Raw genomic sequence first — 18,982 nt, forward strand, 5'->3', positions numbered from 1 at the left:
TTCTATAAAATTTTGAACTTTGCTCTGAACATTTTTGTCTGCTTGATACTTAGGAGCATTTGCTTGATGTTTATTGCTTTACACACACACAATATAGAGATAGATGGAGAGATCCATATTTTCTGCAAGTCCTTCAGAATAATGGAGTACTCTTTGTCTACAATTTTTCTGAAATACTTTGATATTTTTTTGGGGATTGTGGGCTCTTCTTTGGCTTAAATTCCCTCCATTATTTATAAAAAATTACTTTGCAGTTTTAATGAATATGTACTACTCCCTCCTTTTTGATTATAACTCATCTTTTTAAAAGCCTGACTATTATTTAAACAATAGTACAGGGAAAGGGGTGAAATAGGGTAGAGTAAGCTGAGGCTCACTGCTGTTTTAATTTGGGTTTTGTCCTGGTTATCTAGTGTTGCAGAGCAAACCACCCCACAACTGAGTGACTTAAAATAACAATCAGTTATTTTGTTCACATTTCTGCAAATTGGGCAGGGTGCAGTGGGTCCAGCTCATTTCTGCTCCACATGGTATCAGCTGGGGCAGCTTGAATGGGGTTGCAGCATCCACTTCAAAGATGGATCGCCCACATGTCTGGCAAGCCTTGCTGGCTGTCGCTCCCTCTCCAGGTGGAACTCTCCACAGACTGATTTGGCTTCCTCACAGCAAGGTGGCTGGGTTCCAAGAGTAAGTTCTCTAAGCGAGAGGAGGTGGAAGCTGCTAGTTACTAAAGGCCTGGACCTGGAAACTGGGACAGCATCCCTTCTGTATTCTTTACATTGAAGGTGGGGCATAGACCCATTTCTGGATAGGAGTGTCAATTAATTTGGGGGCTATGTTTTAAAACTGCCACTGGCTGTCTCAAGCATCTGTCACCAAATCTGTTATTTCCTTGCTATTGGGAATACATCTTTTTGTAGTTTATGGCATTCAAATTGAGGTGGCACAGAGAAAAATCCCCGAAGCTGCGGATGAATTATGTTTTAATTTGAAAACTTCTCCTTTTCTTCCATACAAATAGCCTCCAGCAGAGTCCTTGGCTAGGAAACCAGAATGTGTCAGCATGATGTCTATTTGGCTGCTGTTTTGAGGGGTCAGACCATTTCCCCCATTTTCCCCTGACCCATCTAACTGATCTTAACTGTGCTCTAAACAGCAGAATATTGGATGCTCCTTTCAGTAGTATGATGTGCTATCAGGTCCGAGAGAAACAGACTTGGCTCAGCATCTTACCGTCTCTTGTTTAAGATTTCACATTATTCAGCGGCAATACTTCATACTTAAATATTTCATAGTTTATAGTTTGGAGTTGTGAATACTTTCCTGTTTCAACGGCTATTTTTTTTTTCTCTCTATTTTTCAGTGTTTTTCTTAGTTTTAGTTTGTTTTCAGGGAGTCTAGTAGAATAAAACTATTTTATCCTGCTGTCTTAAGCAGAAGCTCCACATGATCTGTAGAATAGGCTTAAAAATATATGTTGTGATTTTAGAAGTGAGTTTACACTGAAGATATAGTTTACTTGTGGGAGAATTGGCTTTTGAATCTTGTCATCCTGTCTCATAGTAGGTCTCCTTATTGTTTGTGGTGTCTTTTTGGTCCTTTACTAAACTTAAAATTTTTCTTCTCAGATATCTTGTACATTTATTATTTAATGTTATTCTAATTATGTTAGATTTTTAAGATGCTATTATGAATAAAACTGTTTTCCATTACATGTTATCATTAATTGTTGCTGAAGTCCTGGAAAGCTATTGATTTTTGTCTGTCAATCATCTGTCTAGCCAGATTTCTGATTTCTCTAGTATTTTGCCATTTAAGTCTCTCGTATTTTCTAAGTAGACAATCATATCAGCTCATCTATTAAGTATTTTATTTTGATTTTCCCAGTTTTAAATTTTTTAATATTTTTATAGATTTAGGGGGTACAAGTGCAGATTTATTACATGTGTATATTGCATAGCTGTGAAGCCTGGGCTTTTAGTGTATCCATCACCCAAATGGTGAACATTGTACCTAATAGGTAATTTTTCAGCCTCATTACCTTCCACCCTTCCACCTTTTGGAGTCTCTAATGTTTATTATTCCACTCTTTATGTCCACGTGTACCCATTATTTAGCTCCCATTTATAAGTGAGAATAAACAGAAGTGCAAAGCACTGGGGAATGAGATAATCTCCTGAGACTTCTACTTCCCCATCTCTGCAGGAGACAGTGAGCCTGACAACATGCAGAGTACACCACTACTAAAACCTACAAACAAGCAGCATTTGAGCAAGCCATTACACTAAGGCTATCTATAACCAAGGAATTCATACGGAGCCTTAGCCCCCACCCCAAGATCACAAATTAGCAAAGCCAAGTGACCCTACTCAACATATGCAACAGTCACACTTTCAAGGGGAAAAATAAAGTCCCATTAAAATGAATGTAAATTCAAAAATAAGAAGTGACAGTTTCTCCAGACGAGAAGGAACCAACCAATTCTGCCACTATGAAAAAACAGTGTTGTAACACCCCTCAAGGATCACACTAGCTCTCTAGTGATGGATCTTAACCAAAATGAAAATTCTAAAATGACAGATAAAGAATTCAAAATATGGATCATAAGGGAGTTCAACGAGATCCAAGGGGAAGTTGAAAACCAATACAAAGAAATCTGAAAAAAATTCAAGATATGAATGAAAAATTTACTACAGAGATAGATATTTAAAGCACAAAACTCTGGAAATGAAAAATTTACAGAAGGAATTACAAAATACAGTTGAAAGCTTTAACAATAGATTAGACAAAGCAGAAAAATTTCAAAGCTTGAATACATATCTTTTAAATTAACCCAGTCAGACAAAAACAAAGCAAAAAGAATGTAAAAACTGAACAAAGGCTTTGAGAAATACAGATTTTCCTATTTTGAATTTCTATGATTTATATTTCAAATTTCAGCTTATCCCTGTTTTGTAGATATAATAGCCATTTATATACACCTTAGTAAGTATATATGCTTTGGGTTTTAGTTTTCTATAATGTTGTTTCCCCTTAAAGTTGATCTTATTTGCTTTCATAATCTATATGAAAGCTTTAGCTATATGAAGCTTTAGCGTAACTGACATCTAAAATCTCAACAGGTTTTTATTTTTTAAAGGTGAGAATAGATATGTATACTAAAGTTGCCATCTTGATGAAATGAGAAAACCAACTTAAAGAGGTTGACTGACTTGCTCATTGGTATAAAACTAGTAAATAATAAAGTCAGAATCCAGACTGCCAACCCAACCTTTACTTCTCCATGGAGAAGTAAAACACATACTTTCCACATCTGAGGTTATGTTCTAAGATTAAAGTTTTTCCATGAAAACTTGTATTAGAATTACTAATGAAAAGAAAGTCAACTGCATACATGCATATATTTTTCTACTTTTCCTATTATATGTATGCTAATGAAAAGGCTAAAAGTGAACAGCTATAAGAAAAATAAACAATGTCTGAAAAGTTAAATAGTTAACTGTTACATAAGTAAGAATTAACTCTGCCAAGAAGATTTTCTGAGCTCCATAAAAAGCAAAGTAGGCGGGTGAGAATGGGAATGGGGGGTAAAAATGAAAAAGGATAAACCTCAAAACACATTAGGGTAAGAATTTAATTTAATGGCCCAAAATATAGCATGCTCACCTTAATGTCATTAGATCAAAGTTGACCATTTAACTGCCATTCTGAAAATAAGCCATTTGGCACAGACTTTAGAATTTGACTTTCATATATCCAATTTGAATTAATTGCCTTTAGAAAAAACAGATGAAACTACATCATGATTCTGATACTGCAGGATAATGCCAGGAAGAGGGGAGTCTAAATTCTATGTGAGTTATTTCATCTAATAATTTAGTGGGCATTCACTCTAACTTTTGAAATGAGAAACTCTTGCTGTGAATCCATGAAGAACATCTAAATGGTGAAAGAATTTCCTCCTTTTTCCTTCAATACTGCCTGCCATTCTGGCAACGGGAAAAGTGATATATTTGAGGACCCCTGGGGCAGGAAAATTGATAAGAGTTCCTGACTTCTTTCCCATAAGCAACCAATATTTTAAAGCTATTAACAAGGGAGCTAGGCATTCAAAGACAGTTTATTTATCTTCCAATAGCTGGCAAGGGTGTCAGGCCCTGCAGTCAGGCACAGAAAAATGGGCCCTGAATTCACCCTCTATTGCTGAACAGCTCCTCTTTCCCAAGGTTTTAATCAGATTCCCTAAGCATCCCATGCCCCAGTAAGGCAGAGCCCACATAAAACTGGCAATAAGCCTGTCTTGTAAATTCATTACAAAGCTCAAGTAATATGAGCAGATTATATTCTCCAGGCCAAGAGAGAGCTTTTAATTTAGACCAAAATTATTATTGCATATTGATTTGGCCCCTTGTTCTCTGGAAAGTTTTTTCTTAGAAAAAATTCAGACTTGGTCACCTGAAATAAAAGACATTTTCTTGGTTGCTTAGAATGAGAAGTCAGGTTTAAGTGTATTAGAAAGAAAATATGTCTTCGGATGAAAAATTCTTAATTCAGAGCCCTGAAACTATTTATAGAGTTTCGCCTTTTTGTTTAGCTGCACCTACCCTCCACCCCCTGAAGTGAGAACCATAGCTTCCTTTAACTCTTGACTTCTGACCCAAAAGCTTAGTATGCAGTATTTTAGATTATGTTATTAGAAGCGAGTGTGGCAACCTTTGGAAATCTTTCCTTGCATGAGGCAGAAGTCAAGATTGGTTCTTCTCATAGACAGCCTGATGCCTAGCTATCAACTACTATCTGTTAGTAGGCACTAGCGTGGGCATTCATGCCACTGGTTACAACGGAGGGAATGAGAGGGAATCACTATCAACCCCTGACCAGATATTAAAGGACATTAGATAGAGACAAATGACACTGATGCATCATGACAAAAGTATACTGTATCAATTAGAAAAAGGATTGGGTAGTCATAAAAGAATCACAGAATCAAACACTGCTAGTCTTCTTCCCAGCTTTGTGTAGTACTGAGAGGGCCAAATTTTATCATCTTACTAAAAGTGAGCAGTTTTTAATTATCCTGAATGTTGGTATGGATTTAGGAGGTCATTACCAAGCACTTCAAAATTTCAAAGACCCATTGGATAAACAACAGCTTTTGTGTGAAGGATGAGGATAAACATTTGACACCCTTCATCTGTCCCTGTGTTTACCATACAACCCTCTGATATTATTTGCTTTCATATGCAGGCCTGCCTATGGGAAAGGCTGCTTTTATCATATGGTGTTTGGGGTACTTGAAATCCCGATGACAGTAATTTTCTGTGGTGAATTAATAAAGTGGATGCTGATTATAATTCATCTTCTTAAGTACCTTGACGATAGAAAGAAAATGAAATGACCATACCAGCATGGATATTCTGGTCCCTGGATCAGTAATTCCTTTCTTTTTTTTTCTTTTTTTTTTTCTTTTTTGAGATGGAGTCTCACTCTGTCACCCAGGCTGGAGTGCAGTGGCGCAATCTTGGCTCACTGCAAGCTCCACCTCCCGGGTTCAAGCCATTCTCCTGCCTCAGCCTCCCAGTTAGCTGGGACTACAGGCACCGGCCACCACGCCCGGCTAATTTTTTGTATTTTTAGTAGAGACGCAGTTTCACTGTGTTAGCCAGGACAGTCTCAATTTCCTGACCTTGTGATCCACCCGCATCGGCCTCCCAAAGTGCTGGGATTACAGGCGTGAGCCACCGTGCGCAACCTTGTAATTTCTTAGTTTATTATGTTAGCACCTTGGTTCCACTTCTGCCTCATGTGTACTGTATTTAGTGCAAGTCATTCTCTTAGTACATGGCTGGCTATATTGGGCCCAGACTAGAAACCATCACTGGGCACTCTGAACTAGAGAGATAACATTTCAAACAAGGGGATAAAATGAATGAGGAGCTACTATGACTGAGTGATGATATATAGCAGAAGACAGAATTACCTCCTCCAACTTTCTCTCAAAACTGGTTTTAGGCTGGGCATGGTGGCTCAAGACTGTAATCCCAGCACTTTGGGAGGCCAAGGCGGGACAATTGCTTGAGCCTAGGAATTCCAGACCAGCCTAGGCAACATGGTGAAACCCAGTCTTTACAAAAAATACAAAAATTAGCCTGGTGTGGTCTGTGGTCCCAGCTACTCAGGAGGCTGAGGTGGGAGGATCCCTTGAACCTGGGAGGTGTAGGTTGCAGTGAGCCGAGATCGTGCCACTGCATTACAGCCTGGGCAGCAGAGTGAGACCTTGTCTCAAAAACAAAACAAAATAAAACTGATTTGTTGCCTAGAAAAATCATCTCAAAGTCACCTGTGCACATAAAGAAAGATTTTTTAGAGCATCTCCATTACACAGCATAACAACAGCTGACATGGCAGAAAATGTCCCTTGTGTACCACCCACAGAGATAACTTCTCCCCAGAAACTGGAGAGAACTGAACAGGTGGATTCCTAGGTGGGTTGTAAATCTGACAATACGAGAACACGAGGATGTCAGAACAGAGTAAGAGAAACTAGGAAGACAAAGTGAAAGATGAAGAAAGGTTCCAGAGAGAACATGACATGTCCACAATTGGAAACACCAAAGCCACAAAGAAGAGAGCCTAAAATTCTGGAGAGAAAAATGGAGGGGCCCCAAGGAAGATACTTTACCAGTTTCCTAATAAATAGGTAATTTTTTGCACAGTCTGAAATTGTTAAGGGCTACCTACAGTCTCATAGCAGATATAAATTGATTTCAGCATTTCCTTACCAAATTAAAAAGAATTATCTGTTGTCACAGTCTTTTTTTTTTTTTTTTTTTTTTTTTTTTTTTTTTTTTTGAGACAGAGTCTTGCTCTGTTGCCCAGGCTGGAGTGCAGTGGCGCAATCTTGGCTCACTGCAAGCTCTGCCTCCCGGGTTCATGCCATTCTCCTGCTTCAGCCTCCCGAGTAGCTGGGACTACAGGCGCCTGCCACCATGCCCGGCTAATTTTTTGTATTTTTAGTAGAGATGGGGTTTCACCGTGTTAGCCAGGATGGTCTCGATCTCCTGACCTCGTGATCCGCCCGCCTTGGCCTCCCAAAGTGCTGGGATTACAGGCGTGAGCCACTGTGCCCGGCCTGTTGTCGCGGTCTTTTGCATCATTTTGAGAAGCATTCTGGTGAAGGTAGCTATTGGAGTGAAAATTGCATTGCTCTAATAAACAGGTCTTTTGCTGTGTCTCCACTTTTCCCCCACTTTCTCTATACACATTATTTCTCCCTCTACGACCTTTCAGTGTCCCCTGTCTTTGAATATTGTAGTGGATTATGAGTAATCGTTTCTAACTTATTTTGCCCGCCACTCCCATTAACTATCATCACTATTATTGTCATAGTCATGCCTTATGAGATTTATGAATGTTTCTACCAATTTCTCTGCTCAATTCTCCTTGCTTCTCCCTTATTCTGAGTTTAGTTTCCTATTTCTACTCAATAATATTCTTCAGAAGTTCTATCATTGATAAGTGATGAAGTACCTGAAAATGTATTTAATCTTATTCTTAAATGACATTTTAGTTGAATTTAGAACCTGGGCTGTCAATAAATTTCCTGCAGTACTTTGAACCTATTATTCCTCTATCCTCTAGCAGCTAAGCAGCTATTGTTGCCAATGAGAAAACTATTGCCATCCAAATTGTAAGTAAGTGTAAGTAATCCTTATTGGAAATAAACCATCTCTCCTCTCTGGTTGCTTTTAAAATTTCTTCTTTCTCTTTGATGATCTCACATTTCACAACAATAATCAATCAAATATTTTCTTTGTCTTGCTTCCTCAAATATCTTATAAAGCTGTTCCCCTCCTCTAGGTGGAGGCTTAACCACTTGAGGTCTGGAGCTGCCTGATTCACAAATCTCTGTTGCTCAAATACACTCTTTAAAATTAAAAACACAACAAAATAAACCTAAAACCTGCAATGTATTTGAATGTGAATTAGTGTTAATTTATCCAGCTCTAGACATAATGTGATGCTTCAATTTATCTCTTTAATTTTGGAAAATTATCAACCATTATCCCTTCAAAATATTGCCACAATTCAATTCTCTTTAGTTTCTCCTTTTGAAATTTTTATTGATGAATTCTGGATTTTTAAAAAGTGCTATCCTCCATATCTCTTAACTAGCCTTTCATATTTTTTATCTGTACTACATGCTGGGCCATTTGCCAACTTTATATTCTGTTTCATCGCTGGGTTTAATATGACATTTATGTCATTCCCTTTAGTTTTTAATGTCAATATTTGCACTTTTCATTTTGAAAAGTTCTTTTTTTCCTATTATACCATTCTTTTCTAATTTTTCCCCACTCCACCGTTTACCTCTTTAGTCTCTTTAGTGTGCTCATTTGATAATCTTTCTCATATTTTTGTAATTTTTGTTTAGTTCCTTAGGGTGCTTGTTCTTCTGATTTACTTTTGTTTTGCTTATCTCCTTTCTTTCCTTCCTTTGCTCAACATGGTGGAGTTATTCTTCTTGCGGCCTGTACATTTTTTATTGTGAGCTCATTTTCAGAAAAGATTCTGTTTTTTAAAAGTGGGATTTCTATGTACCTGGGATGTGAAAGTATCACCTCAGGGCAGTTTCAGTGTATTTGGAAATAGGAAGAGGGGATACGGCTGTGACAGTTGTTTCAATAGTCCTGAAAACTCTCCATGTTAATTTATTGGCTTACATTTCCTGTATCACAACTGCCCAGGCTAGAGATTTTGATTTCTCAAATTCCAGATAGATGGCAAGTTTCGTTGCTATTTCTTAAGGCTGCTCTACACAGTCTATGTGACTGAAGGAACACTTTGAAATTGCAGGCCCTATTCAAAGAGCTTTGCTCAAGTTGTATTACCATGAGTGAACGTTTAGACAGGGTTCTGATTTCCACATGGAAATGGGATTCCAGCTACAAAACCTCTGGGCAGTATATGCTATATAAAATCACATGGCCACTGACAGTGGCAGCTTCCCACTCTTGCTGTGATTTTTCTCTTGTTTCTCACACTTGGAGAATTTCCTTTTCTCTCCTTCAAAATCAACTCTACATTTAGTAATGTTCGCTTTTTAAAATAAAGCCTTTCTTTGAGTTTTTAGTGCATAGGATCTGTCATTTTAATCCACCATGTTCTGAACATTCTAGGATCATGAAATATGGTTGTTATTATTCTTACTTGTCCTCCAACCACTTTCTTCCAATAATGGATTCCATGTCACTGGTCACAGGGATGGGAATGTGACTCAGATCTGACCAGTGACCTTGTTTAATTCCCTTTGAGTATTATGTGATTGGCTTATGGGTGATCTTCTGATACAAGCAGAGGCAAACAGAGTCTTTGTGACTGATATGCAAATATTGGGAGAATGAAATGTTATTTTGAGCTAAAAAAAAAAAAAAAAGTAAGCCTGGAGATGCCATTAGTCAACTTCTCCTGCTTTCTAGAGTAAGCTATCTATCTGCACCATGAAAGAATGAGGCTAGCACTCAGAGACAATCGGGGCCAAGAGAGAAAAAGAACGGATAGACAGCCATGTTTGAAGTCTTAAGCCTGGCATGTCCAGAGTCAGCTCAATCCCTGTTAAACAGGCCAGTGGACAAATTTTGCTGAAGCTAATTTGAATTGGGTTTCTGTCACTTTCATCACTTGCATCTGACTTATATACCAATAAATTAAAGTACATTGGAACTGAGATAAGAAACCATCCACATGGATTTCTTTTATTTATTTTTGGTAGGCCAATTTGTCACGCATGACTTGACATGAGCAAAGCAAGTTCTAAGTTACGGGGTTGAGTTCTGGAGACGCTGCCAGTGAATGTCAGATCTCATCTGTGAGACAAAAGACAGAGTCACAGAATATAACCAAGGTCAAGTCCCAGTAATCTGAACAGGGACATTAAGAGGTAGGGTAGGGGAGATGCCAGAGTCAGGAACCAGGGAACAGGAATGAGAGAAAAACAAACAAGACAGCAGCAGCAGGCAGGGGTGTGGGCAGCACACCGAGCACACAACTTAAAACTGGAATTCAGCTGAGCACTGCTTCCCAGCTTCTCTTTAAAGATCCCAGGGTGGCCTTGCCATTCCTGCCATGTGATGCCACCTGGTGTCTGAAAAATGAAGTCAGCATGAAATTGACTCCCAGGACAAGGAGTCCTTAAGCAAAAACAGCCATAACTTTTTTTTTTTTTTAATTATGTATCACCCCAGTATCTAGACAGGCATCAAAATAAATGAGTTTCATGCTGATTATCAGTTTTCAAGGCAAATATCAAAGTGAATTACCTTCAGAAAGATGTGTCAAGACATAAGAAACTTGTTCTTAAGTTAAGCAGATTCATGAGAAATACACCTCTGGTTGTGATAACAGTTTCAGTTAATTCTGATCAAAAGGGGACAGCTTCTTATCACTGTGTTTACAACTATGGGTCAAATTGGAGGAGCACTAATGAGGGTTTCTAACAAGGCTTCTCAAATAGTTGGAAGAAGCAGAATGAACATTAAATATCTATCTCTGGAAGAGGTTTTAATGATTAGTATTATAAAACGTCTCCCCATCTGCTTCTGAAGGGGTCTATGAACTCATTCATTCAGTAGTTATTGGAGAACCTACCAAATAATTGCCTATGTGTTGTGAGGGATGGAGAAAATTTGCCTTTAAGGAACTCGAAATCTACTTCAAGATGATGTTACCAAGAGAAAAAATGGAATTATTTTAGGAATATATTTTTATAACCAAACCCTATACATGTAAGCTATTTTCTGAAATGGTTTCTAGGGTGAGGTTTTGTTACGCATATTAAATCCCTTTATAGATATTGTTTGCCTACTTCAGTGAGGAGTTATTGAGGGCCGAGATGAGTGGCTATGCCCATCCAGTCTTTGTCACCAACACTTGGCATAATGTCTGGCACATACTGATCCTCAGTACATTTCTCTTGAATGGTTGGATGATAGTTCAAGGCTCCCCTCAGTTCCACGGTTGCTTGAGTCTTATAGCCATCCAATTACCTTCCATATTAAATTTCCCTCAAGATACATGGGCGGTAAGAAATGTAGTCTTTCAAAATGCCACTCAAAGTGCCAAGCGTTCACTGGTATCACACTTTAAATGACATTATCCAGCAAGAACTTCTCTGCAGCATAACAGTCTCATTTAAAAAGACAAAATTGGTGCTCCATTTCTTCATCTTTTTAAATAATTGACGACATCGAATTTCCTTATAAGCATTTACTTAACAGGGAATAAAGACATGTAGTATGTATTTATTGTCATCCAAGAGTCAGCTGTTTAATGAGATACTTATTTTATCTCTAAGAAAACCTGGAGGCATTTGCACACTGTGGAATTATTTTACGAGTAGGTTTCAGTACAACAATGGCAGTATTTCTGTTTTGCAGATAAATGGCCCAAAACATCCAACATCCTCTTTCTCTTCTATCATGGGTAGAAAAAGAATTTCAGACTTCTACCTCTGTGCAATCTGCACTTAAATGAACATTGCCAATTATTAAGTATGTTAATGGGGATTTTTGGGACCAGAGTCTATCATAAGTAGTTTGCTCTATTTTGGTAAATATATGCAAGCCAAAAGAAAAAAATAAAAATCACTTGTGATTCCACATAACACTTCTGACTCCATGTAATTTATATATAAATAATACAAATGTTATATGTTATTTATATATACAGGTATAATAAAATATATAAAATTTAATAATATATAATTATATTCATATATAATACATATAATGTATGTTAGTATATATAATATATAATTTTAGGTGCATTTGCACATATAAATTTGGCTGTGAATTTTTAACCAAGCTAGATCTTATTATATATTAAATTTTCTTATTTGATAGTTATTAAATATAAATATTATATATTAAATTTCCTGTTTACTTAAAAATGTATTGTGAATATCTTTTCCCATCAATATAATTTTTCTTTATTATTTTTCAAATGACTTCATAGGGTTCCATGATATTAATATGCTATAATTCACTCAACCAACTAGTAACCATTGTGCACAACTTCTTGCTCAAATCAATGCACTCATCTCCATGGAGAGACTATTGCACATGCCCATAATTACTTCTTAGAATAAATTTCTAGAAACAAAATTGCTGGATCAAATGATTCACAAATTCTAATGGCTCAGTAAATACTGCCTTTGTAAAAGTTTTATCACTTTCCTTTTTCACCAATCATATAGGAGGGTTCTCAATTCCCAAACCCTGACTTACTCCAAGTATGATTATTCTTTTTTGAGTCCTGAAGATTTAAATATTTGCCAGGTAAAAATAATACTCCATTGTTGGTTTAATTTGTTTTACTTCATTATTAGTAAAGCTGATCTTATTTAGTATAGCTGTTGTCCATTTATGTTTCTTCTTTTGTTTATTAACTATTTATATCATTTGTCCATTTTTCTATTATGCTTACCTTTTATTATTGGTCTTTGATGATAGGAGTAACAGCAACAGCTAACATTTAATGTGTATTGAGCATGACGCACCAGGCCCTGATTTAGGTGTTTTATGTTTAATCCCATCCTGTGAGGTAAGTGCTATTACTGTCTTTATTTTACAAATGAATCTGCCAAGGCACAGGGGGATTGAGTAACTTGCCCAAGGTAACGTAAATAATGAACTAGGTATAGTGATGAGATTAACAATTTATCATGTATATTACAAAGACTATGAACTGATCAACACGTGTGTTGAAAATGCTTCCCTTGGTTTATCATTCATCATTTAATTTTTTTGTAGTGGGTTTTTGCCTGCTAGGATTGCTTGACTCTATTGCCATCAAACAAATGGGCTTTTATTTTATTGTTTCTGCTTTTGATATCTTGATCACCTGAAGAAGAATATATAAGTAAATATAATTCAAACACATTAAAAACATTCATACTGCATAGAAGAGTATAAAATAAAGAGTTAAATTATTTTTCATCCTTTGCCTATATCGTGATCCTACACAGCCAAGGTATCTGATTTTAACCATTTATGTCTTTATTTTTTCTGATTGTTATTCTATGACTCTTAACAATACGCATACATTTTCATTTCTTGGCTTAGCAACTCCACATAGCATCTGTTCGTTTCCTAGTATGCCAGATGCAAAATTTTAGTTAGCTTCTCCCTTCCTTTTTTTCTCCTTTTTTCTGCTTAACTTCCACAAGTAATATCAGTTTTGGTTGTGAGCACCTTTATAACTTTAAGTAACATATTAATACTTCAACCTCTATTTTTTGATTTATCAACTTTAGACAGTATGTCTTAACTAAGTGATTCATTCCTAGTAGAGGAAATCACGTGTAAAAATGGTTATTCTCTAAGTTTCCTGGATCATAAAATGCCATATTTATGAAGAAATGTTCACTAGCAGCAGATTTATCTTTAGTAATTTTAATAAAACCAGAGAGATCTCTGTAAGTAGAATGAAAGATATTGATATAAATAAGGGTAGAAATTATATTTATATTTATATAGCATAGGCTATGTAGATTACAGGGCCTTTACAACCATATTACTTTATTTATTACTCAGAATAATTTTGTAATGTATATAGAACAACTATTCTCACATTTTCTAGATCAAGAAATTAGCATAGGGAGTTTATGGCCATACAAAATCACTGTAGTGGTCATCTAGGTCAGCAGTCCCCAGACTTTTCGGCACCAGGGAACTGTTTCGTGGAAGGCGATTTTTCCACGGATTGGGGGAGGGGATGGCTTCGGGATGAAAGGCATTCCTCAGGCATTAGACGCTCATAAGGAGTGCGCAACCTAGATCCCTCACATGCGCAGTTCACAATAGGGTTTGCGCTGCTAGGAGAATCTAATGCCGCCGCTGATCTCACAGAGGCGGAGCTCAGGCAGTACTGCTCACTGGCCCACTGCTCACCTCCTGCTGTGTGGCCCAGTTCCTAACAGGCCACAGACCAGTGCCGGTCCACAGCCTGGGGGTTGAGGACCCCGATCTAGGTTTTGTTTTGTTGTGTTTCTATCCAGCATCCACTTTTCCTTTATCACGGCGGTATTACCTGAGCAATAATTCAACCTTTCTCCAGTCTCAGCTCATGTGCTTCCAACGAAGCTGATTATATACCCTTGAACTCACGGAGCAGGTGACTTAGACCCGAGCCAATAAATGCTGTACCTTATACTGACCATAGTGATTATTCCAAGATAAACTGCATCAGAATCTATGAAAGTTACTAAAATTTAGTCTGGGAATGGTGGAACAAAAATTCTTCGTCAAATCTCCTGAAGAGACAGCCCTGGGAAATGCTGGCAGCCGTCTTGTAACCAGAAGAGGGCGCTAACCATGAAGTTGAGCGAAGAAAGATTCCTGTTCATTTCACTGGATCCTTGACTAAGCCATTTCTATTACTGGTGTTCAGTTACATCAGCTAATACAGATTCTCTTTTTGTTGACCTCAGTTTGGGCTGGTTTCCTGTCAACTGTAGTAATTGCACAGTTAATTAGTGGCAATCTTGACACCAGATCTTCTGACTCTTAACCTAGGCTTCTTTCTACTCTACCATGCTGCCTCTGAAATTAAGATTTTTGTTCAGGGTTCAAAAACACACACTCCTTGAGATCTCTTCCATATATCTTTTGCCTTCCTTCAATAGCCTATTAAATAACATTTAGAAATGCAAATCTATCATGTGGAATTCATTTGTGAGGCAGTATGCATACATGTTTGAGCATGATATTCCCTTTATGCTTGAAATAAGAGTATGGGTTAGGGACAAGCTAACTTCAAAACTTTTATGTTAAATAAAGTTATTTGCATTTTAGCACAAACAATTCTGGATCATTGTAAATCACAAGAGCATGATATAGCACCCATCACCTGCTGCTACGTACAAGAGTTGTGGCCATCAAATTTAATTATGTTAGGTATCTGAAATTCAGAGCACATTTAACCTAAGCAACAGTATTATAATTAATAATAGGCTTCTTATATTAGCAAAGAAAAGCTGCTTTAATCTAAAATGTGGCTAAATACTAGAGCACAGTATTGCTACAATACTATTAAAAGTGTAAAAATACTAAAACTGAAAAAGATGGTTCTTAAGCAAGGAGGTTTGCTGGCAGAAGATGGGAAGGTAAATAAAAGTATGTGGCTATTTCAGAGGGGCTCTGGGGGCTTGGCCAAGGGCTATAGTCATTAATAATTGGGTTTCACATCAAAATGGAAAACTTTTTTTTCCATGACACAAGAATAACTCTATCACTGTTCTTAAACTTCAAAATCACGCAAAGATGGAACTAAGAGAGGGACAACACAAAAGAGATTTTCATTTGTTCTTCTAAGACACACTTCAAGTACATAGAGTCTGTTTTCAAAAAGTTGCTATCTAGAAAGGCAAATATATATGTAAATCCAATGCTGTGCAGGGGTGAAGCAGAAGCTCAGCCCATGGGCTGGTGGTTCCCAAAGAAGGAGACTGAAGGAAGAGTTGAAAGACTTGATTAGGCAGAACCAGGAGCTGAAGAGGGCAACCCAGGAGGAGTGAGCTTTGTTCAAAGGCATCGAGATACCACTCAGAGAGTTGTGTCAGGGTGCTATACATGGTTTAGTGTGAAGAGAAAGAAAAACGGAGATGCAATGTTTGAATTTTTAGACTGAAAGCCATAGAAAACCTTTAAATGATATGCAAATATGGCTTTCCTAAGGGAACCAGAAAATGGTTGGCAGAGAGTGTGTGGAGATAAGGCATTGCAAGGAGAGGAAATACGTGTGTGTAAATAGATGTACAAAGAGAATAGTATGTGTGCTATAAATTAAGTTTAAGAAGCAAATGAGCAAGTGAGAATAAGTGAAGAGAATGGCACATGGAAATGTGCAAAAAGGAGGAAATGGTGAGGAGCAGACAGCACTGGTAGACAGCCTGGACCAGGACATGGCAGAGCTATAGACCACTCAGCAGAGCTCATGGAAGGAAAGAGCTGGTATTCGAATATGTAAGCTTTGGAAGTCAAATGTTTTTACTTAGGATTACCCTTTATTTTACATTGGAGCTCACTGGGATCACTGTACGATACCAGAATTACCGAAGCTGAGGAGCACAAGATTTCAGCTAGAATGGCAACGTCTCATTCCTAGAAAGGAAGAGCTCTTGCCATGGTGCGAAACACATCTTCTTTTATTAAGACATTATGAAGACATGGGTAGAGAGGTAGGAGAGGCACCTGCAATACCAACCATATATTGACCTGAGAAGATACTACATGGACTATTTCAAATGCTCCCAGGTTGGTGCTCAACAGCATCAACATTTATTCTTAGAGTCTGCATTTTTAATGGAAAACTACTGTGAATGGTAGTCCTGAAAGCAGAAAGGCCAAACCTTCCCTGGTTGTGTCGGCATGATTCTTTCCCAAGCTCATTTGCACTTTAGTGGTTTTGCTTTGCTTGGCCTTTTCCAACTTGGCAGCTCAGGCAGTAAAAATGAGGAACTCAGCAGATTTTTAAAGAGTTTTACTCCAAATGTTCTTTTAATGCTAGTATTTCTTGGACAGGGATTCCTGATGTCCTAATTAATTGTTCTTGGTGTTTCTTTAAAAGCATCCTTTAGCATTTGTGAATCTGCCCATGGCTTTTGCTCTTAATTTGCACTCACTGATATTTTCCTTTAAAGCAGGAAAGACACTTCTCTGTGGCCAGGTGAAATATAAGTATATTTGGAGACACACTTGAAAATTGTTGAATTCACTGTCAACTTTGGGGCAGCAGCCTTAAGAAATGTCAACTGGCAAAAAGAAAGAAAAAAAAGAGTAGTGCTGCTCTGTCATTTCTTACTCCCCTCTGTGAGATCTGACTTTAACAATCTTTTGTTACTTCACAGTACATTTTAAACTGCATTCGAAGTAATTAACACCCAGAATAGAATCTTTTTGTCACATTGAATTATCAGATATTGACTTTCCTTTGGGATATCTGACAGTTGCCCAAAATGTTGGTCTTAATCTAAAACCAAGAAGAGACCTCTGACATAGTGAAAGCCACTGAAGTGGCATTTATTAAATATAAATGGTAAGTGTCTAAAGGGGAGGTAAGGAAAGAGCACTGGCTCTCATCCCCCCACCCTAAAATCCTTCCAGCACAAAGGGAAATTGCACTGGTGCTGAGCTGAAGCTCCATCAGTTTCATCCATCATGTGATGTTTTAAAGATGTATGCATTCCTATACAGCATTACCTTTGCATTGAGAAATAAAGAGTATTCTGACCCTTAAGTTCTGGCTTCAATCTGCCAATCTGCCCATAAACACAAGGGTTTCTATTAGACTATTATCTGGAAAGTGACTTATATAAGGCAAAAAATTAAATGATATTGATTTGAAATGAAAAAAGCTCATTTATGTGCATTTTAGGAACCTTAAGTGAATCAGCTAAATATATGCACTGAGAAAAATAAGTTACCCTCTAGGTAGTATCTTGTAATAAGCTGGAAACATAAAACCCATTAATAGTATTAGAAATTAGATGCCTAATGAATTGTGCCCATTATGGAGATTTTCTGTGATAACAATTCCTTGAAAAAAGCTAGAGACTGCCCGTATCTCTGTGACATAGAGAAAAGATACAAGTGAAAGCATATTTCACATGATTAAAGAAACATAGGCCAAGTTCTGGTACTTACTATGTAAGGACTATGGCCACTGCATCATTCAACACACTCTCTCCAAACAAGAGTGTGTACAGGTCAGGGTCGACGTGCAGTTCATGGAAAATGGCCAGCACTGTCACTAGGAAGACACACACAAACATGCAGGTTAGCTGGGATGCAGGCATGGAGTTTTCCTTGGCTATGGTCACCGCTCAAAAACATTAATTAAATGCTCATCTTCTCAAATCCAACGACTATACTAACACCAGACCTTTATTCAAAAAATATCTGATGCTTAAGAGGCTTCTCTTGGCTCCCTACTGCTTAAAGAGAAAATTTGAGCTCCAAAGTACAAGTACCCTACAATCTGCACCTTGCTTACCCTCTAGCCTCATCTCCCTCTGCCCTCTTTGCTGCCTTTCTCAAGTCACACTGAACTTGCCATAATTTCCCAAACACACTGTGTAGTTTCTTAACTACCTTTGCATTTTGATTCCTTCTACTATGGCAGCAATTCCTTCCTCATCCACTTGCTACCATCCTCGTATTCCTTAAATACACACACACACACACACATACGCACACACACACACACCTCTTGCTACCAAGGACTCATTTTTTTCATTCTTTAAGAACCTTTCAACTGTCCCCCTCCCAACCCTTCAACTGCCTCAGCAGAGACCTGGCTCACTCCTTTCTGGATCCCAGCATTTGGATCAAATCACTGAACTTACCACAGAAAGGACTGGGAGCTCCCTGGAAATGGGGTTCATCTTTGGACACATGGTGTTAGACCATACTCAGTAACTGCTTGATGCATGAATGACTAAATGAATGAGTGAATGAATAAATGAATAAATGTTGTTGCAATGGCCTACTCCTGTGAAGGGAGACACAGTTCCACCTGGGTCTCATTCTGTCCTGAGATCACACTCACCCGTGAAGATGGACTCAATGTTCTTAAGAACAGGACATGAGGATTTGTTTCTGGTTGCCTGCTGCATGACCTACTACTATATGCCATGTTCTTGTATCGAGCCTCTGTGAGTACATTAGGGCAGTCAATAATCACACACTGATTATCTGTGTTCATCAAAACTATTCAATATCTTGATATTTAAAACAGTTAAGCAGAGTGTGAACAGCAATCATTAGGAAAATGATCCATTGAATTAATTGCCAAGGGGGAAAGAGGGAGGTTGAAAACGATATTGATGGCAAATGTCTAAGACAGAATGGGTATTTTTAATTCTGTTTTTCCTTTCCTATTTCATGGGCGGTGAGGTTAGTAACTGTGTTGTACAAAACATTGC

The 18,982-nt window shown here is 37.7% G+C and overlaps 1 protein-coding gene across 2 annotated transcripts in view; it reads right to left on the reverse strand.

The window, feature by feature from the left end:
* The window catches only part of SLC9A9 (solute carrier family 9 member A9), a 582,632-nt gene that overhangs the window by 370,690 nt on the left and 192,960 nt on the right, over positions 1-18,982 (reverse strand). For both annotated transcript variants that reach the window (XM_003826509.4, XM_055110591.2), the window contains one exon: positions 17,703-17,808. In XM_003826509.4, coding sequence (XP_003826557.1) covers positions 17,703-17,808 — 106 coding nt within the window. The remainder of the gene's footprint in view (positions 1-17,702; positions 17,809-18,982) is intronic.

The sequence above is a fragment of the Pan paniscus genome, chromosome 2 (assembly GCF_029289425.2).
Source record: "Pan paniscus chromosome 2, NHGRI_mPanPan1-v2.0_pri, whole genome shotgun sequence".
Lineage (NCBI taxonomy): Eukaryota > Metazoa > Chordata > Mammalia > Primates > Hominidae > Pan > Pan paniscus.